Below are 25,382 nucleotides of genomic sequence, written 5' to 3' on the forward strand. Positions count from 1 at the left end.
GCTGCTGTGATTGGAAGGGAGGAACCTCGGGGCTGACAGTACCCCCCTCTCCAGGAGCTGCCCTGACAGCGGGACGCCGCCGGCCCGGGGGACGACCCTGAGGACGCGGCGCAGGACGATCCGGGCGCCTGGCATGAAAGTCAGCAATCAAGCCAGGGTCCAGCACGTCTGCAGCAGGAACCCAACACCTGTCCTCCGGGCCGAACCCCTCCCAGTCCACCAGATACTGAAGACGGCCCCCACGAAGACGGAAATCCAGCGAGGAGTGGACAGCATAAGTAGACCCCCCTTCGCCATCTAGGGGTTCTGGGGGATTCCCCACTGGGACCACCTCCGCCAGTGGACCAGGAATCACCGGCCTGAGAAGGGAGACATGAAATGAGGGTGAGATTCTGTATGAACTAGGTAACAACAGTTTGTAAGTAACATCATTAATTTTCTTAATTATCTTAAAAGGACCAACAAAACGGGGACTCAACTTTCGACAAGGCAGTTGCAGGTTCAGGTCTCGAGTGGATAGCCACACTCTCTCTCCAGGATGGTACACAGGAGTGTCGCTCCGATGACGATCCGCCTGGCCTTTGTGACGGGCCTGTGTTTGATCCAGTCTGACATGCGCCGACTCCCACACCTCCTGTCCCAGCCTCCTCCTGTCCCAGGTTCCATGGGTACAATGGCGGCTGAAAACCCAACACGCACTGAAAGGGTGATAGGTTAGTGGAGGTGCTTCTCAGAGAATTTTGGGTATACTCTGCCCATGGGAGGAACCTGGCCCAATGCATAGGTTGGTCATGGCAATAGCTTCTAAGGAAGCGACCCAGTTCTTGATTCAGACGCTCTGTTTGTCCATTGGATTCGGGATGGCAACCAGAGGAAAGACTAACAGTTACCCCCAGTCTCTCCATAAAAGCCCTCCAAACTCTGGAGGTGAACTGTGGTCCTCTGTCCGAGACAATGTCTTCTGGAATGCCAAAATAATGGAAAACATGGTTAAACACAGTCTCTGCTACTTGAAAAGCACTGGGCAACTTAGGGAAGGGTATAAATCTGCAGGATTTGGAAAATCGATCCACAACCACTAGGATGGTAGTGAACCCCTCTGAGGAGGGTAAATCTGTGACAAAGTCAAGTGATAAGTGGGACCAAGGCCGAGAAGGAATGGGCAGTGGGACCAGTTTACCTGCAGGGGCATGTTTAGGGGTCTTTGAAATGGTACAGATGGTACAGGACTTGACATACCTCTCCACATCCTTGATCATGGAGGGCCACCAATACTTAGCTTGGAGGAGTTGATTGGTGCGTTGTATACCCGGATGACCGGTACCTACAGAAGTGTGAGCCCACAGCAACAGGTCATGGCGAAAATCCTCAGGTACATAAAGTTTCTCAGGTGGACATGACACTGGTACTGAAATTTCATTCAAAGCATTGCGAATGTCTTCATCTACCTGCCAGTGAATAGGGGCTATAAAAACTGTGTCAGGGACAATCGGTTCTGGGTGCTGTGGAACCTCACTGCTACAGAAAACCCTGGATAAGGAGTCAGCTTTGATGTTTTTGGAGCCAGGCCGATAGGTGATGTGGAAATCAAACCGGGTAAAAAATAGTGCCCACCTGGCTTGTCTCGGGTTCAGTCTTTTGGCCGTGCGAATATATTCCAAGTTCTTGTGGTCCGTGAAGACAACAAAGGGCAGTTTGGCTCCCTCCAGCCAGTGTCGCCACTCCTCCAGTGCCATTTTAACAGCCAGCAGTTCTCGATTTTCAATGTCTTAATTTCGCTCTGCCTCCGACAGCTTCCTAGAAAAGAAGGCACAAGGATACAGTTTAGGGGGTGTACCTTGTCTTTGGGAGAGGACTGCTCCAACACCGACCTCTGAAGCATCCACTTCAACCACGAATTGCAACTCTGGATTGGGGTGTTTGAGGATAGGAGCCGAGGTGAACCTGTTCTTTAAGTTTTGAAATGATTGTTCTGTGTCCTTGTTCCATCTCAGCTTCTTCTCTCCACCTCTCAGGGCTGAGGTGAGTGGGGCAGCAAGCACACTGAACCCACGAATTAACCTCCTATAAAAGTTGGCAAATCCTAGAAATCGTTGCAAATCCTTGATGGTGCGTGGTGTGGGCCAGGACAGGACGGCAGCAATCTTGGTTGGGTCCATCTCAATCCCCTCCTTACTAAGGATGTATCCCAAAAAGGCAACTGAGGATTGATGAAAAAGACATTTCTTGGCTTTGACATAAAGTTGATGTTGCAGAAGCCTTCTGAGCACTTCGCTCACATGTTGCACATGCTCTACAATGTTCCGGGAGTAGACCAAAATGTTGTCTATAAAAACTATTACAAAGCGTCCTAGCATGTCTCTGAGCACAGCATTTACCATGGCTTGGAAAACAGAAGGAGAGATAGATAGGCCATAAGGCATTACCAAGTACTCAAAGTGCCCAGTAGTAGTGCTGAAGGCGATTTTCCATTCATCACCTCTTCTTATACGAATCAGGTTGTAGGCACTCCTTAGATCCAATTTAGTGAAGATACTAGCTCCTCGCATCTGTTCTAGTGCAGCAGGAATCAAAGGGAGTGGATATGTATACTTCACCAATGCTGCATTTAACTGACGATAATCTATACAAGGCCTCAATCCCCCATCTTTTTTCTTTACAAAAAAGAAACCAGAAGAGGCCGGGGAAGTGGAAGGTCTGATGAAGCCCTGTTTGAGTGCTTCGTCAATATACTCCTCCATGGCAGCAGTTTCTGGTCGTGACAATGAATAAACTTTGGCTTTGGGTAGGGATACTCCTGTTTTAAGCTCTAAAGCACAGTCACACTCACGGTTTGGGGGTAGATTGGTGGCTTTTTTCTTGCTGAAGACCTCCTCTAAATCACTGTATTCCTTGGGGATATGTGGTGTGTGAGCTGAAACAGGGCTTTCAATAGTGGTGGAGGCTGCTGTAAGCTTAATACAGGTGGATTGACAGGCAGAGGACCAGGAGGTAAGTTCATGTTCATTCCAGGAGATGGCAGGATTGTGCTTCTCCAACCACGGAAGACCCAGTATGATCTTATGAGTAGGTGAGCTGGTGATTAACATGAGCAAAAGTTCCTGATGAACAGCTCCAACCGTGAGTCTAATGGGTTCTGTGATGTGACTTACGGTGCCCTTTCCTACTGGTCGTGAATCTATGGCCTGGATGTGAAGTGGAAGGTTAAGGGGTAATATGTGTAATTTTAGTTGGCGAGCAAATTCTTCATCTATGAAGTTTCCCGCCGCTCCGGAGTCGAGGAGTGCTGTGGAAACAAAAGAATTCTGGCAGTGAACTGTTACAGGAACCGTAAATGCTTTTAAAGAGAGCGTGTGTGGAGGAACACTTACCCCGCGCTGGATAGTAAGAGCTGAGCGGGGTAACTCTCAGTTTGGACGGGACACACAATCCTTGACTAAATGTCCAGCCTCTCCACAGTACAGACATAACCCATTAACACGTCGTCTAGTCCTCTCCTGATTAGAGAGACGTGTGGTGCTAAGCTGCATAGGTTCCGGAAAGTGGTCATTGTGGACAAACATGGGGTTTCGCCGCTCTCTCAACAAATTATCCATGCGAATGGCCAAGCTTATAGTTTGGTCCAGAGATAAGCTGTCGTCCCGGCAAGCCAGTTCCTTTTTAATGTCTTCAGTGAGACCTAGTCTAAAGGCTGTGGTGAATGCAGACTCATTCCAACCACTGGAAGCAGCTATGGTGCGAAATTGTAAGGCATATTCAGCCGCAGTGCGAGACCCCTGTTTCATAGTCAATAGTTTCTCACCACCCTCTCTGCTATCAGGAGGATGATCAAATACAGAACGAAATAGCTCTACAAAACGATAATAATTTTGAGTGACATCACCTCCACTCTCCCAAACAGCTGTAGCCCATTCAAGCGCTTTCCCTTTAAGCTTTAAGCAGAGGAGGGAGCTTGTGACGTACCAGGTGACGAGGTGATGTTGAGGGCAGAGAGGGCGGAAGTGAGGCTTCGAAGGTCGATAACAAACTAGACAGATAGATAGAAGTAACGCTCAGAACTTGTGTCGGCAACTAAGACTTCGCAACGGAAGCACTGTGTGAGTCTCTTAAATACAAAGTGAAATTGCATACAGCTTGAGTGGGTGGGCCGGTGATCAGAACTCAGGCGACATCGCACGCTGCTGTGATTGGAAGGGAGGAACCTCAGGGCGGACACCTATACACTAGAATAGAATATATTAGTATATAAACATCCTCAATAAACACTCCTATACACTAGAAAAGAAGATATTAGTCTATACACATCCTCAATAAACACTCCTATACACTGGAATAGGAGATATTAGTCTATAAACACCCTCAATAAACACTCCTATACACTAGAATAGGAAATATTAGTCTATAAACACCCTCAATAAACACTCCTATACACTAGAATAATAGGAGGTATTAGTCTAAAACATTCTCAATAAACACTTCTATACGCTAGAATAGGAGATATTAGGCTATAAACACCTTCAATATACACTTCTATACACTAGAATATGAGATATTAGTCTATAAACACCCTCAATAAACACTTCTATACACTAGAATAGGAGATATTAGTCTATAAACACCTTCAATAAACACTTCTATACACTAGAATGAGATATTAGTCTATAAACACCCTCAAAAAAACTCCTATACACTAGAGAAGGAGATATTAGTCTATAAACACCATTAATAAACACTCCAATACAGTAGAATAGGAGATATTAGTCTATAAACACCCTCAATAAACACTCCTATACAGTAGAATAGGAGATATTAGTCTATAAACACCCTCAATAAACACTCCTATACATTAGAATATGAAATATTAGTCTATAAACTCCCTCAATAAACACTGCTATACACTAGAATATGAGATATTAGTCTATAAACACCCTTAATAAACACTCCTATACACTAGAATAGGAGATATTAGTTTATAAACCCCCTTAATAAACACCCCTATACACTAGAATAGGAGATATTCGTTTATAAACCCCCTTAATAAACACTCCTATACACTAGAATAGAAGATATCAGTCTATAAACGGTAACACTTTACTTGGATGGTCATTTTTGACACTAAAGTTAGTGTAAACTAACTATCTTTAGTGTCAAAAATGGACCATCCAAGTAAAGTGTTACCGAACATTTATTTACAGTTCATTCAATGTATTTTTGCCCCTGTGATAAGACCAATATAACTGCTCATCACCAGCAGTGTATTACTGGTACCAGGGCTCCCTCCACATAATAAACACTGATTACTTTAATGTCGTTTTTTGTAGTAAGATTTCTTGTAATTAGTTCGCATTTTATCATTTAAATTAAGTATCATTTTAATTACCCACATCTAGATGCATGTTTAACGTTTGATTAAATTAAACCATAGCATGTATACATGCTATGGTTTAACATGCAACTGCTTCATCAGCTGTTGTAAAAGAGGTGGTGTCTGATGTCACATGTATCAGAGAAGATATATGTGACATCAGACACCACCTCTTTTACAACTGCTGATGAAGCAGCATTATCAAGCAGAATCACATCGACTCAGCTCCGATACATCAGCTCACAGATGCCTGTGCTGACCTGGAAAGTGATGTGGAGAAACAGCGCCATCTACCCACCAAGAGAGTGCATAACCGAATGTGCTCTCTCTCGGACTCCGGCTGCTGATGGCGAGCTGCATGACTGGGGTTCAAACCAACGATCTCCTGATCATAACAGCAGTGCCTTACACTACTGGGCCATTTTATCTGTGTTTTCTTTTCCTGGACTCTTTACAGAATAAAACAAATACGTATCAGTGTTGCTGTGTTGCTTTAAGCTCTGTCTCTGTGTTTAAATTACCTGTTAAGAACTTACTGGAACTATTGGAGCTCCACCTGGATGATGTGAACAAATGAGAGCACAGAACATCTGCGAGTGACTGACAATGGCCCTGCCCACCAGTCTTCTCCACCAATGACTGTGTACAAGAACATAAAGGCAGCGTCTCTACTGTTCATTTCTCAGGGAAAGAGTGAGGGAGGGGTGAGTTTAGAGAGAGTTTAGAGACGCAGTTTAAGAGAAAGTGAAATAAGGTGTATCAGGTGATCAGGAGAGAAGATCTACAGAGGTTCGGATTATCTCGGTAAATTCATTACATTACATTACATTACATTTCATTTGGCAGACGCTTTTGTCCAAAGCCACTTACAATAATGAAGTACAAAAGTAATAGGAATTTAGATAACCCATTTTTAGATAGGGCTTAAAGGAGGTCGAAGGGAAATAAAGGGATAGAGAAGTGAAGGAGGGGAAGAAGGAAATGGGGTTAGAAGTAGTTAGTGTGTTAGAGGTGTTAGGAGAGTAAGTGCTCTTTGAAGAGCTCTGTCTTCAGGAATCTCTTAAAGATAGCGAGAGATTCTCCTGATCTGGTAGTGGAAGGTAGTTTGTTCCACCATTGGGGAACTCTGTATGAGAACAGTCTGGATTGCTTTGTGTGAGTGTTTGGCAAAGCGAGGCGACGTTCATTGGAGGAGCGCAGCGGCCGGGAGGTAGCGTAAGCCTTCAGGAGTGAGTGCAGGTAGGAAGGAGCCTGTTCTGTCATCACCTTGTAGGCGATTGTAAGAGTTTTAAATTTGATGCGAGCATCAACTGGTAGCCAGTGGAGCTCAATGAGCAGCGGGGTGACATGCGCCCGTTTTGGTTGGTTGAAGACCAGATGTGCTGCTGCATTCTAGATCATTTGGAGTGGTTTTACTACGCAGGCCGGGAGGCCAGTTAGCAGGGCATTGCAGTAGTCGAGGCGTGAGATGACGACTGCTTGTACCAGGAGTTGGGTGGCCTGTTGCGTCAGAAACTGTCTAATTTTCCTGATGTTATAAAGCGCGAAGCGGTAGGATCGAGCAACCGAGGCCACATGGTGCGTGAAGGAGAGAACTAAAAATTCAGAACTAAGGAGAATGTAGAAGATGGACCTGCAGCTTAAAGTAAGAAGATGTTGTGAGTGTTCCTCAGATACAGAACCGTTCTTTCAGCTCAGCTCAGGGTCGGATTACACCTGAAGAACCTGGATCAGATCTGGAGAGAGTCAGATGGAGAAGAGTGGATTTGTGTAAACAGAGTGTAAATATACTGTAATGTTACAAACTACAGCTCAAATAGGAATACATATACATGTTTAATAAATAGGATCATGTAGTTCAGATTGCCGGAGTTTCCGGAATTGCGTCATTACAGGTGTACTGCGGTAAAGGTACAGGTGTGTTGATGTGCAGTAGCGATGTTTGATCAACAGAGGGCAGAAACTCCCCTCAAACTCTGCTGTTGTATAAGCGTGTTTTTGTGCAGTAGCGCTGCTTGACCGGCAGAGGGCAGAAACTCCCCTCAATAAAGCTCCACTCTTCTTTAGAGGAGTGTTTCTAACTCTGCTCCTTTTTTTCAATAAATAAAAACATAATAATTACATTTTCTTATGTTAAATGATTATATTTCAGTAATGTTATAATATTAATGAATATTTTTATAACACTGTTGATATTATAATAACTGATTTATTCACAGGGAACAGCATCTCTGGTGTTCAGCTGAAGCTCCTCCACGATGGAGTCTCATCTCTCCACATCTGGAGGAGAACCCCCTGTCCCACAGTGAGTAACTGAACATCAGTCCTGAACACCAGCTCCACTTATGAGTCTCTGATCCTCGAAGATCTTGTGATAATCCAAAATTCTCCTTCACCATCTGAAGAGTCTTTGTGAAATCATGTGCTGCAGAAAGCATTATATTTAAAATGTAATTAAATTATTTTGCACAATTCAGATCAGCTTTATTGTCACATCAAATGAGTACAGGTGAACAGGTGAGTGAAAAACGTGGGCGCATGATCCCCACGTTGTGTTGTGAAATTTACAGTAAATAACAGGCAGTAATTGACAAGTAACTTACTGTGAAATAAAATCACAGTAACTAACTGGCAGCATTTAAACAGTATTTTACTGTGAACCAAAATCCAATCACAGTAACTAACTGGCTGAAACTTAACAGTTAGTTACTGTAAAAACAAAAATCAATGTTAAAAAAAAGACACAGCAGAGACACGGCAAACTTTTTAACATTTTTTTCCCTCAGTATGTGAAAAACAACAGTTTAATCTAATTGTTTTGCCAGACAAACTCTGAAGTCCCTTCAGAAAGTAACGACGAATGAAGTATATGAAGAATATGAATGGGTTTATATATGATGTTTTCCGCTTTACAGTTCTTCCAGTTTTCTGGCTTTTCTTGAACTTTTAGCTGCACTTGCTGGAGTCAGGATTCATTCTGACAAGAATCCAAACCGAAATGAAAATGAAAGTTAATATACAGAATCACCAAACTGGTTTGTTAAACACAGGATATTAATAAGAGGCTCTCAGGGCAAGTCAAAGTTTTTTATAGAAAAATAAAACTCTTAATTGAAAAATACAGGACAAACACAGAACATTTAAGAGCAATTTTTAAAGTTAAACAGGCAAGTCTGGCAAACATTTAAATCTAATTAAAATTTAGGTTAGCTTAGTTTTTTTTTTTTTTGCAACTTGCTTTTTCATCTAGCAGTCTTATTCTGATTTCAATACTTTGACTACTGTGACATAAAAAATATCATTAGATTTATATTTTAGTTAGTCAAGAGACAGCATTATGCAATATGATACTTACATGGAATTGTGGCTTTAGTGCTGCTCCACTTTTCAAACTTCTTCTTCTTCTTCTTCTTCTTCTTCAGGTTGTAGGTAGGTTGAATCCAACATGAATCTAAATTATTGTCCATTAGTGGATTATTACAGTGTATTACTGTGATTTTCTATAGTAGTAGGATTATTACTCTGAATTTCTACAGTAATAGGATTATTACTGTGATTTTATCATTTTCCAGTTAATTACTGTGGTTTTGGCTGCATTCAGAGTATAATACTGTAAACGTATTTACAGTAGTTAATTGTGCAGGAACACAGTATACTACTGTGGATTTCACAGCATTTTTGACAGTGTATATACAAATATATTGAATGTAAAATAGAATAGAATATAAATATACACTTAACATATTTACTTACATATTAATGTACACTATGAATTATTGGTCAGAATCGCGTCTATTATTAGCTTCTACATACTTTTCCAGTTTATAGATCATTTTCTGCAAACAGATCTGTGCCCTGTTTTTTTTTCTTTTATTTGTTTGTTGATGAATAGACTGAAGCTATAATATAAAAGTATGTAAGTGTGCTACATATATAAAACATAAAACATTTTTAAACAAAGTTGATGTTTGTTCGATCATATCAGTGGGCTTTGCTTAAGTGACAAAACTCAAAAATAACAAAACTGACAAATGAAAAAGTTGATTTAATCACCAAAAAAAGAAAAAAATAATAAACTTTTTGACTATGTTCACTGACAACCAGAGTGATGTCACTTCAGATCTGTGACCATGCTGACTGTATTAAAACAAACAAAAACGTCAAGAAATGCCTAATAATGCTTGTTGGCTCGTCAAAACTTGACAATAAAAGGAACAAAGAAGAGGGTATATATAGGCTGGGAATAATGTAAAATTAATGAATAATCAGGTTACTGAGACTAAGTAAGTGTCATTTGATGATTTTGGCAAAATTTGTCCTTAATGTCATTTTTTCCCTTCACACTACTTTTACTTAGTACTTAGTAGTTTTGGAATCAGTACTTTTACACATTTACTTGAATAAAAGTTTCATTTTATCTCTTTTACAGACTACAGACATCCACAGCAGAACCTTCAGAACCAGGCAGTGTGTCTGTGCAGAGCAACATGTCAATGTCAAATCCTTATAACTTCAGTAAAGAAGAAGATCCTTCAGAGTCTAGCTGTGTGTCTATAAAGAGTAACAAGTCACTGGTCAATCCTTATGACTTCAGTAAAAAAGAAGATCCTCCAGAGTCTAGCTGTGTGTCTATGAAGAGTAACAAGTCACTGGTCAATCCTTATGACTTCAGTAAAGAAGAAGATCCTCCAGAGTCTAGCTGTGTGTCTATGAAGAGGAACAAGTCACTGGTCAATCCTTATGACTTCAGTAAAGAAGAAGATCCTCCAGAGTCTAGCTGTGTGTCTATGAAGAGTAACAAGTCACTGGTCAATCCTTATGACTTCAGTAAAGAAGAAGATCCTCCAGAGTCTAGCTGTGTGTCTATGAAGAGTAACAAGTCACTGGTCAATCCTTATGACTTCAGTAAAGAAGAAGATCCTCCAGAGTCTAGCTGTGTGTCTATGAAGAGTAACAAGTCACTGGTCAATCCTTGTAACTTCAGAAATAAAGAGCCCAGCTGTGTGTTTGTGAAGAGCGACAACGCAGTTTTTGAACCTCCTGACTTGAGTACTGGAGAACCTGGTATTAATCCAAGGTGAGACACAAACTTGTATGACCACCATCAGACTGAAATGTATTTAGGTTTACTTCTTATTACAGCAGATAAAAGAGAGCATTCTGTTTACCATTAACATGAGTGATAATCCATATCACAGTGTGTGTAAGTCAGAATTGTATGATGTGGGTAAAAAGTGAGCTCTTGGATAACACTGTTGGATCTTTTGATAACGATATGAAACAATCAATTATACCTGGTTCATTACGACAACCTACATATATCATGCTTCCAATGAATATGTTTATCATAAAAATAAAAATATTTAATCAGCAATTACACACTTAATATAGTTAATGGCATCAGTCCCACCTTTTCTCCTTTGATTAAGATTATTATTTCTTTAATTGAATTAACTTTACACAAAATATTACATTGATAGAAAGATTTTCAGGACTGGGCAGTAGTCAGATACATGCACATTAAAAATAAAAGAGGCTTTATTACTGCAAACATCTAACAAATATCTACATTAGTAACAGCAAGAATGAAATGCTAAAGAGCAACATAACAAACAGATACAGAACCAGTCAACTGAGAAATAAGGGCTAGACATAGTGTTGCCAAATCCTCAGTAAGGAAAGTAGCTATTGGCTGTCCTAAAAGTCGCTAGAAGTCGCTAAATGACATCATCACCTAATTTGCATAATACATGTTTTTGAAGCTGTAAAGGATTAACATTGTGAGGGAGAAAAAAGTGAGTAAAAACACTCTAAATATGTTAGAAATGTTAAAAATGAACTTTAACAAATGAACAACTTCTGTTGCTTTTTAAATTTCATTAACCACGTTTTTATTTATTTATTTAAGTTTTCTTAAGTTTTCTTTATTTTTAAACCAGTTATAGACAAATTGTTCAATGGTTCAATAGATATTTAGCTTTTTACAAAGAGTCAGATACTGTGGAAGAGGTGAGTGACAGGCTATGTGGTGAATGAGGTGAGTGACTGAGACTGAGGGAGTTAAATTCAGTGATTTCTTTTCATGTCACACTGAAGACACATATATATTTATATCCTATATTTATATTGTAAATAGGGGGCAGGGGCAGTCAGTGCTGGCTGTGGGCACACGCGGTTTATTTACAGTGTGTTCGTGGAGCGGAGAAGGTATGTTCTGACTGTGAGAGACTGCACTGTGAGTGTTGTGGGCGGGGCTCATGGCACACGCTGCTCGCTGCGAACAGTGACTGAAGAGCATGTGTGTTCATCTCAGAGTCGCCAAAAGTCTCCAAAAGTCGCTTTTTTACAAAAAAAGTCACTAAAGGGTCTTAAAAGTTACTAAATATAGCGACAAAGTCACTAAGTTGGCAACACTGGCTAGACAAAAATCTAAGTCAAAAACAGAAGAAGAAAGTCAAAACCAATCAAAAACAAAAAAAAAGCTTAGTAATGTTAGAAGGTTAGCCCAAACTTGGCAATTAACTTAATAAAGGAGATTATATATAGGCAGGAAACAGGTGAAAACAACCAATATTCAGGTGCCTGAGACCAAGTGAGTGTCATGTGATCATGATCAGGAGTCATGTGGGTGTCAGAAGAATTATGAAAAATGAAGTCCGGATCAGCTTTGAAGACAGAGGGTAGCATAATAAAGATTTAGGAGTTTAAGAGACAAGAAGGTAAATGTTTGATCCAGTAGTGGATGAAAATAATATACGTTTTTTTTAATGTATTCTGTCATTTTAAAAGAGAAATTAATCAATTAATTATTAAAAGTAATTAATTTAGAATTAATATTAATTTATCTCCACACTATAACAGATTAATAAAATATAATACATGTAAAATATAATAGCAGTGACATAAAACACAAATAGCTAGTCTATTTTAAGGCTACTAAACAAACAATGTGTTTACTTTATTCTGAAAAACAGTATTTTCACTGTTCTGCATTTCAAGTCAAAAGCCTTTGTATTAAATGTTTCTACTTTGCATAGTTTATATGTTACTTTATAGAGTGTGATACTGGAAAATTAGTGAGTTCTGAAAACCTTATCTTCATATATTTGACATTTAGACATTTCATCTTTCTTAACAGGGGGAGGAGTGGTCTGATCCAGGATCAGTACAGTTGTGGAGTGTGTGAGCAGCTTCTGACAGATCCAGTCTCGATCACCTGTGAACACAGTTTCTGCAGACGGTGTATCAACAGCTTCTGGAACAGAACTGCTCTGTCAGGAGACTTTATCTGTCCCTGTTGCAGAAAGAGATCTAGAACACGTCCTGCTCTACATCCACACATAGAGGAGTCTATAAATCAGGATTCCTACCAACCAGTGGATGATGTTCTGCAGAGAATATTACAGAAACACAAAACCAGCATGAAGAACAAATACGAGAGCTTATATGAAGTAATCAAAACACCACAGAATAGAACCCTCCTGAACAGGATTTACACTCAGCTCTACATCATAGAGGGAGAGAGTGAAGGAGTGAATGAAGAACATGAGGTTCTACAGATGGAGAGAAAAAAAGGAGATACTTACAGAACACTCCAATTAACTGCTCAGATATTTTTAAACCTGTAGAAGATCCTGAAGAAAAAACTAAGGACAAGAACATTAGAGCTGCAATGGATAGTGGCCTCAGAAAAAGCAAAAGTATAGAAGATAAAGAGATCCGAACTGTTCTGACTAAAGGAATTGCTGGAATTGGGAAAACTGTCTCTGTGCAGAAGTTCATTCTGGACTGGGCTGAAGGAAAGGCCAATCATGACGTAGATTTCATGTTTGTGCTTCGGTTCCGAGAGCTGAACCTGATTATCAGTTGATCAGTACAGTCTTCATACACTTCTGTGTGCCTTCCACCCTGATCTCAAAGATCTGGACCCTAAGATCTATGATACATGCAGAGTTGTGTTCATCTTTGATGGACTGGATGAAAGTAGAATTCCACTGAACTTTGAGGAGTGTGAGAAAGTATCTGACATAACCATGACATCATCATTTGCTGTGTTGATTACAAACCTTCTCAAAGGAGAGCTGCTGCCCTCTGCTCACGTCTGGATAACCTCCCGCCCAGCAGCAGCCAATCAGATTCCTTCTTGGTACATCAGCCGTGTGACAGAAATTCAGGGGTTTAATGAGCCACAGAAGGAGGAGTACTTCAGGAAGAGGATCAGTGACCAAGACCAAGCCCAGAAAATCATCTCCCACATTAAGGCAGCGAGGAGCCTCCACATCATGTGCCACATCCCCGTCTTCTGCTGGATCTCAGCCACTATGCTTCAGCGAATCCCGAGACAGAGTGATACAGAAATCCCTAAAACTCATAAAAATGCTTATAGTAATCCAGAGGAATTGCTGGAATCCAACAGAACTGTGCTTCTGAAACTGGCTAAACTGGCTTTTAATCAGCTCATGAAGGGGAACGTGATGTTCTATGAAGAGGACCTGAGAGAGAGCGGTATTGATCTCACAGAGGCCTCAGTGTATTCTGGGATCTGCACTGAGATCTTTAGGGAGGAATGTGTGCTTTATCAGAGGAAGGTCTACAGCTTTGTTCATCTGAGCTTTCAGGAGTTTCTGGCTGCTCTCTATGTGTTTCACTGCTACTTGATCAAGAAAATGAAGGAGCTGGAAGTTTTTAATCCTTGGTTCAGTAGATGGACTGAAAAAGATCCACTGGATAAGCTCCTGTGTGTAGCATTGGACAAAACCTTAAAGAGCCAGAATGGACACCTGGATCTTTTCCTCCATTTCCTGCTCTCACTGTAGTCCAATCAGAAGATCCTACAGGGGCTCCTGATCCACACAGAGAGCAGCTCAGAGAGCATCAAGAAAACAGTGCAGCACATCAAAAAGAAAATAGAAGATGAAAAGCTTCCTAATGGCAGGCCTGTTGACCTGTTCCTCTGTCTGACTGAAGTGAATGACCAGCATTTATCCAGAAAGATTCTGGAGTTCCTTAAATCAGAGAAATCAGAGAAACGTTCAGAAAATATACTGTCTGCTGCAGAGTGTTCAGCTCTGTGCTGCATGCTGCAGATCTCAGAGGAGGTGCTGGATGAATTAGACCTGAAGAAATACAGCAGATCAGAAAGAGCTTACATAAAACTGATTCCAGCTGTAAACAACCGCAGAAAGGCTCTGTGAGTATCAAAATTGATATAATGTGTTTAGTGTGTATACCCTTTCTAATGGATGCTACATTTATCTGTTTAAGTGGCAACCACTGCTGATGCAGATGTGCAAATATGCACACAGTGTATCTATTTCCTGTAGAGATTAATTATATGTCTGCAGGACACAAAACATATGGGAAAAAAATGTAATTTCTGGTTAATTTTATCCATAAATCTTATTAGAATATTCATGTGAAGCTTTTCTTCATTGTTTGACCTGTACTATGTTTCTTCTTATTTTGCAGACTAGCAGACTGTAGTCTCACCATAGTACACTGTGAAACTCTCTGCTCTGCTCTGAAATCAGAAAACTCCTTCCTGATAGAGCTGGACCTCAAAAAAAAAAACCTGCAGGATTCAGGAGTGGAGCTGCTCTCAGCTGGACTGAAAGGTTCACACTGTAAACTGCAGACACTCAGGTGAGCTTTCCTGTCAATTAGGGGTGTGCCATAGAATACCATACACAGTATCATCTTTATTTGAAACAACATTTTTTTTTGTTATTTGTTGTGAAGCTTTAAGAGTTTTTTTTAGGATAATTAGTTCAACACTTCTAAACTTTGTTTCTACTGAATTTTTTAAAATGTTTATGTGAAATCTACATTTTTAAAATAAATATAGTGTTTTGTCATATTTCCAAGAATACCGTTTCCTACCTCTGCTGTCAAAACATTAATAAAAGAGGGGGAAAAGTTAAATGCTGTAACAGTTTACTCTAAACTCAAAATAACATTGTAATTTTACAACTGTCCTGTAATTGTTACGGTTACATGTAATTTTATAATATTTTATAAAACCCTTATTATGTGTTTTCTAGCACGGCACATTTTGTTGTCGTTCAGGAGAGAGAAATCTGCTGTATGGTTGCATAAAGGCACATATTAAACAAAGCCAAATGATGAGCAAATGCCAGTACATTTGTCATAAATGCAAATGCTAAATTCTTCAGTACAAATCTTCCATTCAGATGTTCTCTTTTGTATGTATTGTAGGATGTGTTCACTCCAGTGTTTTGTTATTAACCTCAGAATGATGTTACTTTTTTAAGCTGTTTGATATATGTGTATGATGTATTTACATTATTAAGGACCAAACAATATAAAGGGCCAAGAAGAGCCATTTCAGCTCCGTCAAGTTACAGGAACTGTTGGGGGAGTAGGGGTGGACAGCACTAATTAATATAACAAAAAACTTAGTTTTATAGTTTAAGCCCTTATCATTCTCTGAAAATAGCCTCTTTTATTGTAATATTTGTTTAACTTTGGCAGACTGCCATTCTGTCATCTTGGTGAAAAGACGTGTGAAACTTTGGGATCAGTTGAAAAACTCCTCCCTGAAAGATCTGGACCTCAGTAACAATGATCTGCAGGACTTAGGAGTGGAGCTGCTCTCTGCTGGACTAAAGAGTTCACACTGTAAACTGCAGACACTTGGGTCAGTGTTTTAGTTAATTTCTTTGTGAATGTTAAATATTAAACTCTAGCATTAAATCTTAAAACTAATTATTAAAGAATTAAGAAATCAAATATAAACATAGTTAACACATCCCATGCACACCTTAAAAACTGCTGATATGAGATATGCATTTCTTTGATATATTTTCTACACTCTCTAACTCTGTATTGTAATGATGATGTTAAACATAATTTTTGCTATTGAATTTCAAATTAAATTATTTTACTGATAGAATGTTAAAATTTTCATTCAGATTTTGTCTTGTAATAACAATACTTTTTGTTTTTCTCTGCAGATTAATATATGGTTGTATGATCACAGAAGAAGGCTGTGTTTCTCTGGCTACTGCACTGAATTCAAACCCCTCCCACCGGAAAGAACTGGATCTGACCTACAACCATCCAGGAGATTCAGGAGTAAAGCTGCTCTCTGCTAGACTGCAGGATCCACACTGCACACTCAACACACTCAGGTATGGACAAATCATAGGTGCATGTGTATGTGTGTGTGTGTTGATTGCTTTTTTCAGTAAATATGCAAAATTTTTAATTTACACCCTGCAACCTATTTTAGAGGGCTTTTAATACACAAAAAAAATAATTAATTCATTAGAAAGAAACGTGAAATATAAGAAGTGAATTTCTCTTTTTCATTATACTAGTATAATTAGTATATGAATAAAGTTCATAATATAAACATTGTAAAATTAGTGACCTGGTTTGGAATCTGAAAATATTGCATTACATTATGTTACTCTATGTGTAATTACATTTCTGAATTTAACAGAATTACAAAAAAACTTTACTGTAGTGATAACTGTTTCAGTAACTACATCAGCATAACTGTACAGTGGGCAGTTATTGGAATGTTGAAAAAAACAGCATATTATCATAGCTTTGGACACATTTTTAGTATTTAAATGTATGGCATGTATTCTGCGCTTCTACAATTGTATGGAAAACTTCAAGCACCTTTGCTGTGTAGATATTATTGTACTTTTATAGATGATACTTATAAATGTTTCTTCTCTTTATAAAATGTCAAAAGCCTATTTAATATGAATATTTAAAACAGAATATTTAATATGGCACCTCATGGCAAAGAACTCTCCTCTCTGAGGATGTGACAAATTTGGTGTCAGTTTGTTTGACATGAACTGGTGCTGTGTATCACCAACTTAATTTGGTTCTCATTATAGATACATAACTTGTCTATTTACTTGTTTGTGCTTATTTTATACAACTTTTATCATTACTACATTCTGTTTGTGTTGTGTGTCTAGGGTGGAACATGGAGGGAAAATCAGAATCAAACCAAAGAAATCAAAGAAATGTAAGTACACACACACACTCTACATACATACAAAAATACTCACATACACTCTCTATCTCTCTGTATCTCTTGAGTGTGTGTAATGTGTGTTCTTGTGTTTTAGATGGCTGTGATTTTACACTGGATCCAAACACAGTACACCCTAGTCTAGGGTGACCTAGTGAGGACACCCTAGTTAGGACAACAGGACGGTGATGAGAGGAGAGAAGCTGCAGTCGTATCCTGATCATCCAGAGAGATTTGATAAGTGGGAGCAGGTTCTGAGTAGAGAGAGTGTTACTGGGCGCTGTTACTGGGAGGCTGAGTGGAGCGGCAGAGGAGTTTTTGTATCTGTAAGTTATAAAACCATCAGCAGGACAGGAGAAGAATCAAACTGTCGGTTTGGAGGAAATATAAACTCCTGGTGTCTGAGCTGCTCTGATTACAGTTACTCTGTTCATCACAATCTGAACTACACTAAACTCCGCCCTCCTCCCTCTGGCTGTAGGAAAATAGGAGTGTATGTGGACTGTCCTGCCGGCATTCTGTCCTTCTACGGCGTCTCCTCTAATACACACACACTTATACACATTCAGCACCACCTTTACTCAGCCCCTCTATGCATGATTCACTATTCATGAAGACTCCTCAGTGTCTGTGTGTGAGATAGATTAACCTTCCCTCTGTTTGTGAGCGTGAGTATGAGAGAGTATGAGTAAGTAGGACTGTAAGTGTGAGTATGAGTGTAGTGATGTCAGGGCCCTGGTCATATCACCACCTACTCAAAACACTTGAGAACATAAAACACAGACATTGATAAGATTGACATAGTACTTACCTGGTTCCTGAAGGAATGGCAGCGCACGAGCCACCAAGGTTCTTAAGGACTTGGTAGAGAACAAGGGTCTGAAAAAAAGAGGAAAACAATGTAAAAACATCTGAACATTGCATAATATACTTTCCTAAAAGTCCAAAGTGTTGCATGCATGTATTCTATTATGTAAATAATTTAAAATAACTCTTGCCCACCTGCTTGCAATGTAATTATCTAATGGTTTAATATGGGGTGAGCTATTTGAGTATTTAAGAGCAGGTGGGCACGCTAAAGGGGGTTTCTCTAGATTAAGCATGACTTTATGCCGATAGGAAATTGTTGGATTGGGAGCACTTTGAGCAAGTTGCTCAAGTGTCGAGAAGGTGGTAGCTACAGTGCCACTGTAGCAGATAGCTTGGAAAACAATTCTTCCTCTCTCTGTCTATTTTGCCTTTGTCTTCCTCACAGAGTTGAGGAATGCCAAGTAATTTCCCTTCATCTCAATGTGAAGAACTTCAAAAAAGTAACCGATCAATGGCCAATCCAGTTTACAGCCCATTTTTCTGGGCCAGGTTTAAAACTAACCATAGTATTAACACTCTATGTCAGCAATTGAGTTTTTCAAAACAACAATCATAAAAGCATTATGGATAGAATGTTTACTTCTCTTCCACCCAATTGAGACTAGATAAGACTCCATAAAAGCACCATAAAATTTACACACACACACAAACCCTTCAAACCACAAACACTCTGTGACCCTTCAATGAAATTATCAAACTGTTAGAAATGTGATGTGCAACTCTGTCGGAAAGGAACTTTCTTGGAGCAGTACTCTTCACAACAATGTTTTGTATTGCTCTTAATTTTCCACGAATCAAGACACATTCCAGTGTTTTGAAGGACTTGTAATCAAATCGTAATCCTAAGGCTTTTCCTTTTTAGGATATGCACTGATATGCAACTTAATGTGTAAGGTGATTGGGCCTTAGTGTAATGCCACAAACTCAGGGAACATATCATAATCTTAGGATCAACATGCCATTAGGGGGCACACCTCAAATAAGAAACTGGGACACAGCAGTTTAGTGCAATGTGTTTTCGGGAAGCAGTGTAGATGTCACTTTTAGCTTACGGCTGTAGCTGTTTTTTTTTTTTTTTTTAGGATTAATGATTTTTGTTAGTAATCTTTACGAACAGTTATTTTTGACTAATTAAGTTCAGGTCAAGCTTACAACGCTGACCTCACCAAGGTCCGAGTGCATTAGCACTATTAGTCAACTAAGTTTTTTATCTTTTTTTTTTAAATACTTGTGTTATGGAGCTTTTTCTGGTTTACTAAGGGAATCACCTCATTAACCAACAGCAAGTTTCTGTCATGAAGTTTGAACAGGAGTCACACGGCCTGCCACTTGGAGCATCCACCAGAGAAAGCTAACTCTGGTCATTTGGATTCACCATCATTTTTCCTGGAGGTACACAAGGGAACCTCCTTGCAGTGTGAGACAGTAGTGTCTCAGCCCCCAAAACCAGTCAACTCAAAGTAAAGCGCTGGTTATTATCTCTGTTCTCTGGTGGCATTCTGTTGGTTGGTCTAGCTTGGTTTTCTGGTTAAAGTATTTTTTTTTTTTACATACAGTCGTCACCCTTTTGAGGTCGTTTGGCGAACCATTGTGAAGCTCCGTAACTCTTAACAATCCATTACTATTAGGAGGCTATTAAGTTTAGTTGGTGGCATTTTATAACCTTTAGTTATTTGTAGCTGGTAGTATGGTGTTGAAGTAGATTTATTTATGAGTACTGGTTGTTTTTTATTTGGGTTATCTTAGTGAGCGGGAGTCGCCCTTATATCCTGTTTAGTATTGCCTTTTTATAGGAGCATAGTTATTCCTATATGTGGTTTTTATTACCTTTTTTATGGTGGTGTTTTGTACTCATGTTTTTTTTATTCATGTTATGGTTTTCTATTGTCTTTTATAATTGACATATTTTGTTCTTTGTAGGTTGTTGGTTTTGTATTGGATTTGATTGCTTATTCACGTATGCTACAGAAGGTATTGTTGTTGTTTATCATCTGTGTGGTTATCTTTCTGATCTCACATTGTATCTGAGCTATAATCTCTACCCAGCCATTATGTCTATATGTATACAGTATGTGTGGTTTTAATTAACATTATTTTGAGTTATGTTGAGTTGGTAGCATCCTGCATCCGCTTATCTTCACACTACCACAGTGAATATGAGTGTAAGTGAGTGTGTGATTGTGAGTATGAGTGTATATGAGTGTGAGAGAGTGAGTGTGAGTGTGGGTACGGAAAGTATTCAACCCCCTTTAAATTTTTCAACATGGAAACTCCACCCAGATAGGGACTTCAACCCAAGACCCCAGTGCTGGGAGGCGAATGTGCCAACTACTAAGCCTCTCTGTCGTCCACAGTGGATTCTTCTTTACCTCTTTCACCAAGGCTCTTCTCCCACAATTGCTCTGTTTGGCTGAACGGACAGGTCTAGGAAGAGTTCTGGTCGCCCCAAACTTCATATATTTAAGTATTATGGAGGCCACTGTGCTCTTAAAAACCTTGATTGCAGCAGAAATTCTTTTGTAAGCTTGGCCAGATCTGTTTCTCGACAAAATTATGTCTCTGAGCTCCTTGGGCAGTTTCTTCCATCTCACGATTCTCATTTTTTCTGACATGCAAAGTGTGAACTGTGAGGTCTTATATAGACAGGTGTGTGCCTGAACTAATCAAGCACAATCAGTTTAATTAAACATAAATACGCATGTCACAGCAAAGGGTCTGAATACTTATAACCATGTGACATTTCAGTTTTTCTTTTTTATTAAATTTGCAAACAAATCTACATTTCTGTTTTTTTTCTGTCAAGGTGGAGTGCTGAGTGTACATTAATAAGAAAGAAAAATCACTTTTTTGATTTTAGCAAATGGCTGCAATGAAACAAAGAGTATACAATACAGGCCAAAAGTTTGGACACACCCTCTCATTTAATGCGTTTTCTTTATTTTCATGACTATTTACATTGTAGATTCTCACTGAAGACATCAAAACACATGTGGAGTTTTATGTACTTAAAAAATGAGCTGTCCTCCACAGTCACCGGACCTGAACCCAATCCAGATGGTTTGGGGTGAGCTGGACCACAGAGTGAAGACAAAGGAGCAACAAGTGCTGAACACCTCTGGGAACTCCTTCAATCAAGACTGTTGGAAAACTATTTCAGGTGATCTACCTCTTGAAGCTCATTGAGAGAATGATGCCAAGAGTGTGCAAAGCAGTAATCAGAGCAAAGGGTGGCAATTTTTTCAGTTATTTCACCTTTTTTGTTAAGTACATAAAACTCCACGTGTTCATTCATAGTTTTGATGCCTTCAGTGAGAATCTACAATGTAAATAGTCATGAAAATAAAGAGAACGCATTAAAAAAAAGAGAAGGTGTGTCCAAACTTTTGGCCTGTACTGTAGTATATACCTATACAGTCTGAGAAACTAATTCAAAAACTGAAATGGTCCCTTAATTTTTTTTTCAAAGCTGTATATATAACAGTGCAGGAAAATCACATGCATATAGTAGAGACTCTGTCCTTCTTTCTCTTTTCTGGTTGTTTTTCTTCTGTTCCCCTCTGTTTTTGTTTCTTTCACTACACTGTAGCTGTATGTATATGTATAGTATCCTCAATTATCATATATTTAACAACTAAGTTATAATCTTAACCTGATCCTGGCCTGCTGTAAATGTGATTTTTTTTTAATGTTTTTGTTTTATGCAACTAAAATGTTAAAAAAATTACCTTAATGTGTATGAATGTAGCTTCTAATATTGATGCCTTATACAAACAGTTTATTATATTATGGTTTTATTACAAAACGCATTTCTACAAAGCATCTAATCATAAATAAATAAAATTTAGAAATAAATAAAACTAGCCACAATCTGAGTGTGAAGTGACAAAGTATATAAATTAAATAAATTAAAGTAAATCATGAATATTAAAGTTGATCTGTAATATTTAGTTGAGTACCTAGCAGCAGACTCTTTCCACAGAAGTGCAGAGGAAAGAAGAATAGCTGCTGCTGTTTGGAGATTCATCCTGTCTCTCAGGTAAGTGTGTTTAACTTTATTGTGTAAACAGAGCTCACGAGCACAACGCACTAGACCTGATGACGTATGTTGACTATAAAGCGTGTCCTGAAAGTGCTGCTGTATAAGCTTTCTTATTGGTTAAAATGCTGCTCAACGAGAGAGCTGCCTTTAAAGGTAATGACTACCTAGGCAGCTGCCTTCAGAATGGAACACACCTAAAATATTCCCAGAAGAAATGATAGAAGATGAGTTTACTGTCCCAGCATCAACTCTTTATCTATTATCTTTAGTAAAATATGAAATATAAGAGATTATCCAATGAGAGAATGATTCCTCTAGTTGTTTTAATGCTATTTAAACACTGGACACAATAAACTGTGGTAATGGTTATACAGTGGTTTAATAATAATAATAATGCTATAATAGTATACAGTAACAGTGAATAATGGGTAAAATGTATTCTTTTAATTATTATCTAGTCTCTTTAGTAGATTGTACTACATCAAGGGTACAGTCCTTGTTTTTCTACATCCAGAATATTAAAATATTGTTCAGAATACTCTGATAATGCTGAATCATGAACTCAGTGTCATGAATCAAATCGAATCCTGGAGTGAGTTTATTAAACACCCTAAAATCTCCTGCCGTACAGCTACAAAAAAATATATTTCGCCAAGATAATGACCTCAAAATATTTATCTCAGAATTATTTATATTTAATTCTGAGATAATTATAATAGAGATAATCATGTCAGGATAACTATCTCAGAATATTTTCTGGACAAAACTACATTTGCACTGTAGGGGGCAGCATTCCCCTTTTCCCCATTTCGACCTGTTTTCAATAGCCACTGATGTTTTTATTCCCTAAATTGAGCTAATCTGATAGAAACTGCTCACTGTGTAAAACTTTATTTATATGAACTCCTTAAAAATATCCTGACATAGTTCTGAGAAAAAAAATGAAGTGAAGATAATTAGGATAATAAGTGGTTAGGTATATATGAATCAATAAATCAATCAGTTTTCAACCTTTATTTAAATTCTGAGTACATGTAAATCAAGACAAGTCAATACATAGAACATACATTGACAATGGCAAAAGAAGTGGAAGAAACAAATATAAATAAAATAAAACATGAATCGATAAAATACAGTATCTAAAAGTACAAAAATAACCAATATAACCTCAGATCAACATTATGAGTAACTAAATAGGCTGATGTTTTGCTATTGTATAGCTGACTGTTACTAGATGTTTGGTTTTGCTAGGCATTTTCTAAGATGTTGCTGGATGGTTCCTATTGTGCTGCTAATAGGGTTTTTGAAGTGCTGCTATGGTATAGCTGTTTGTTGCTGAAGTGGTCCTAGTTGGTTGGTAAGGTGTTGCTATGGTATAGAGGGCAGTGGTTAAAACGTAGCTAGGCTTTGCTAAGAAGTAACACCTCAGCAACCCACGAGCAGCACTTTAAGAACCACACCATAGCAACCACCTAGCTATAGCCCAGCAACTACTATTCATGTTTAATGCCTAAGCAAACACATAGCAACCCCTTTTTAGGTACAGTAATCACAGAGTACAAATCTGATGTAAATGAACAATACAATTAGTAAAAATTATAGAAAATGTAAAAAAGCAGTGACACAAACAATACATAAGTAAAAAATGGAAACAAAATTCTAAATGAAACATGAAACAATAAAATATATTTAAGCAGTAACTAAAGTAAAACATATTCCACAATCATATCAAATATTTACTATAGTAAAATAAATCAGTGTAACAGGCTGTGTGGAGGTGGGTAGAGAGGTAGGTCTGGTTTTACAGATAGGAATTAAACCTAGTCCTGAACTACACACCATTCCACAGTGTCACCCCCTCCTTCTGCATGTTCAGACTGCATATCTAGAACATATCCAGATCAATTATTCATAGTGTGAACAAAAAAAAAACATGGACTCTGATTTTAGCTAATCTGATCCAGATTACAGCTGAAGGTGGTTTGAAATGCAATTACAGTCAGATTTGTTTCAGATGCTTAGAATCCTCAAACAGCACTTCATTGTCTCCTGCACCAATCATAACACAACAAAAAACGACATCATCAAATCCACAATGATGGAAGTGGCACTGCTGAGTAACATCTTTGAATAAAAATGCACTTCATTTATGAGTAGAGTAAAACTGCTGAGATACATAAATGATTGTTCATTAGTCTGCTGGAATATAAAAAATGTTAGTAAAGTTTATATTAAATATTGTTCCTTAAAAAGGCAAGATGAAAATTAGGCTATTTAATTTATGATGAAAAACAAAAATTAATGAAAATGAAAGAAAATAGCAAAAATGTATGTAAATCAACGAAATCTGAGAAAAACTGAGTTGACATTCATTAAGTTTGGTGCATCTCTATTAATAATGCACTGCATGTTTCTAAGATCGGTTTAATCTGCCTCTGGTGGAAACGCCAGGGAGATTTGAGAGCAGTGTAAAATTTACTTTTGTATCAATAAGAAGAAGAAAACATTCTCACACTCACTCACCAGGGCTTCAGAGTGCGAACAATTAAATTTAAATTTGCACCATTGCGACAAGCCATTCAAGAGAAACAAAGTCTCTTTACCGAAAACAAATAAAAAATGACCAAAAATGGCATAAGTACCACAGTTTATATGAACTATGAAGTCTGAACTAAGATCTTTCCAGGAAACCTGCAACAATTCACACATTTTGCAATAATATGCCAAAAAATTAAGGTTCTGACCAAAATCATGCTATTAATGTGTTATTTAAACTATGTGAATTATGACCACCCACATTAATATTAGAATAATAATTAACAACTAAGTTATTTATATGCAATTACTTTTTAAATATATATAATTAGGCAATGCTTTTATAAAAAAAATATTAGCATTTCCAGTGAATGTATAATCTATGAAACATAAAATATATATATTAAACACTGTAATCAAAATTAGTCCAGTTTTTTAGTGCCTCAGTAAGATAAAAATGTGAAAGAGGACGCATGACGATGGACTGTCTCGTGTACACAGGCAACAGTTCAAATATCATTTCTTTCAGTTAAAATTATGCTCTATTTGTATAAGGG

The 25,382-nt window shown here is 38.3% G+C and overlaps 1 protein-coding gene and 1 long non-coding RNA gene across 3 annotated transcripts in view; both read left to right on the forward strand.

The window, feature by feature from the left end:
* The first annotated feature begins 6,964 nt into the window (after nt 1-6,964).
* LOC125797543 (uncharacterized) overlaps nt 6,965-25,382 on the forward strand; it is a 215,118-nt gene continuing 196,700 nt past the window's right edge. Inside the window, exons 1-4 of one of the 2 annotated variants that reach the window (XM_049473980.1) lie at nt 6,965-7,010; nt 7,585-7,670; nt 9,795-10,442; nt 12,504-14,149. In XM_049473980.1, the coding sequence (XP_049329937.1) occupies nt 7,624-7,670; nt 9,795-10,442; nt 12,504-12,993 (1,185 nt within the window). In that variant the 5' untranslated portion in view covers nt 6,965-7,010; nt 7,585-7,623 and the 3' untranslated portion in view covers nt 12,994-14,149. Of the gene's footprint in view, nt 7,011-7,584; nt 7,671-9,794; nt 10,443-12,503; nt 14,150-25,382 lie in introns of those variants that run through there. The other variant, XM_049473981.1, reaches the window with a different exon arrangement.
* LOC125797549 (uncharacterized) lies at nt 14,829-19,508 on the forward strand. Its single transcript, XR_007436378.1, has 5 exons — nt 14,829-15,007; nt 15,857-16,022; nt 16,339-16,515; nt 17,326-17,375; nt 17,479-19,508. It is a non-coding gene; the product is annotated as an uncharacterized LOC125797549 (long non-coding RNA).

Source organism: Astyanax mexicanus, unplaced genomic scaffold (assembly GCF_023375975.1).
Source record: "Astyanax mexicanus isolate ESR-SI-001 unplaced genomic scaffold, AstMex3_surface scaffold_49, whole genome shotgun sequence".
NCBI lineage: Eukaryota > Metazoa > Chordata > Actinopteri > Characiformes > Acestrorhamphidae > Astyanax > Astyanax mexicanus.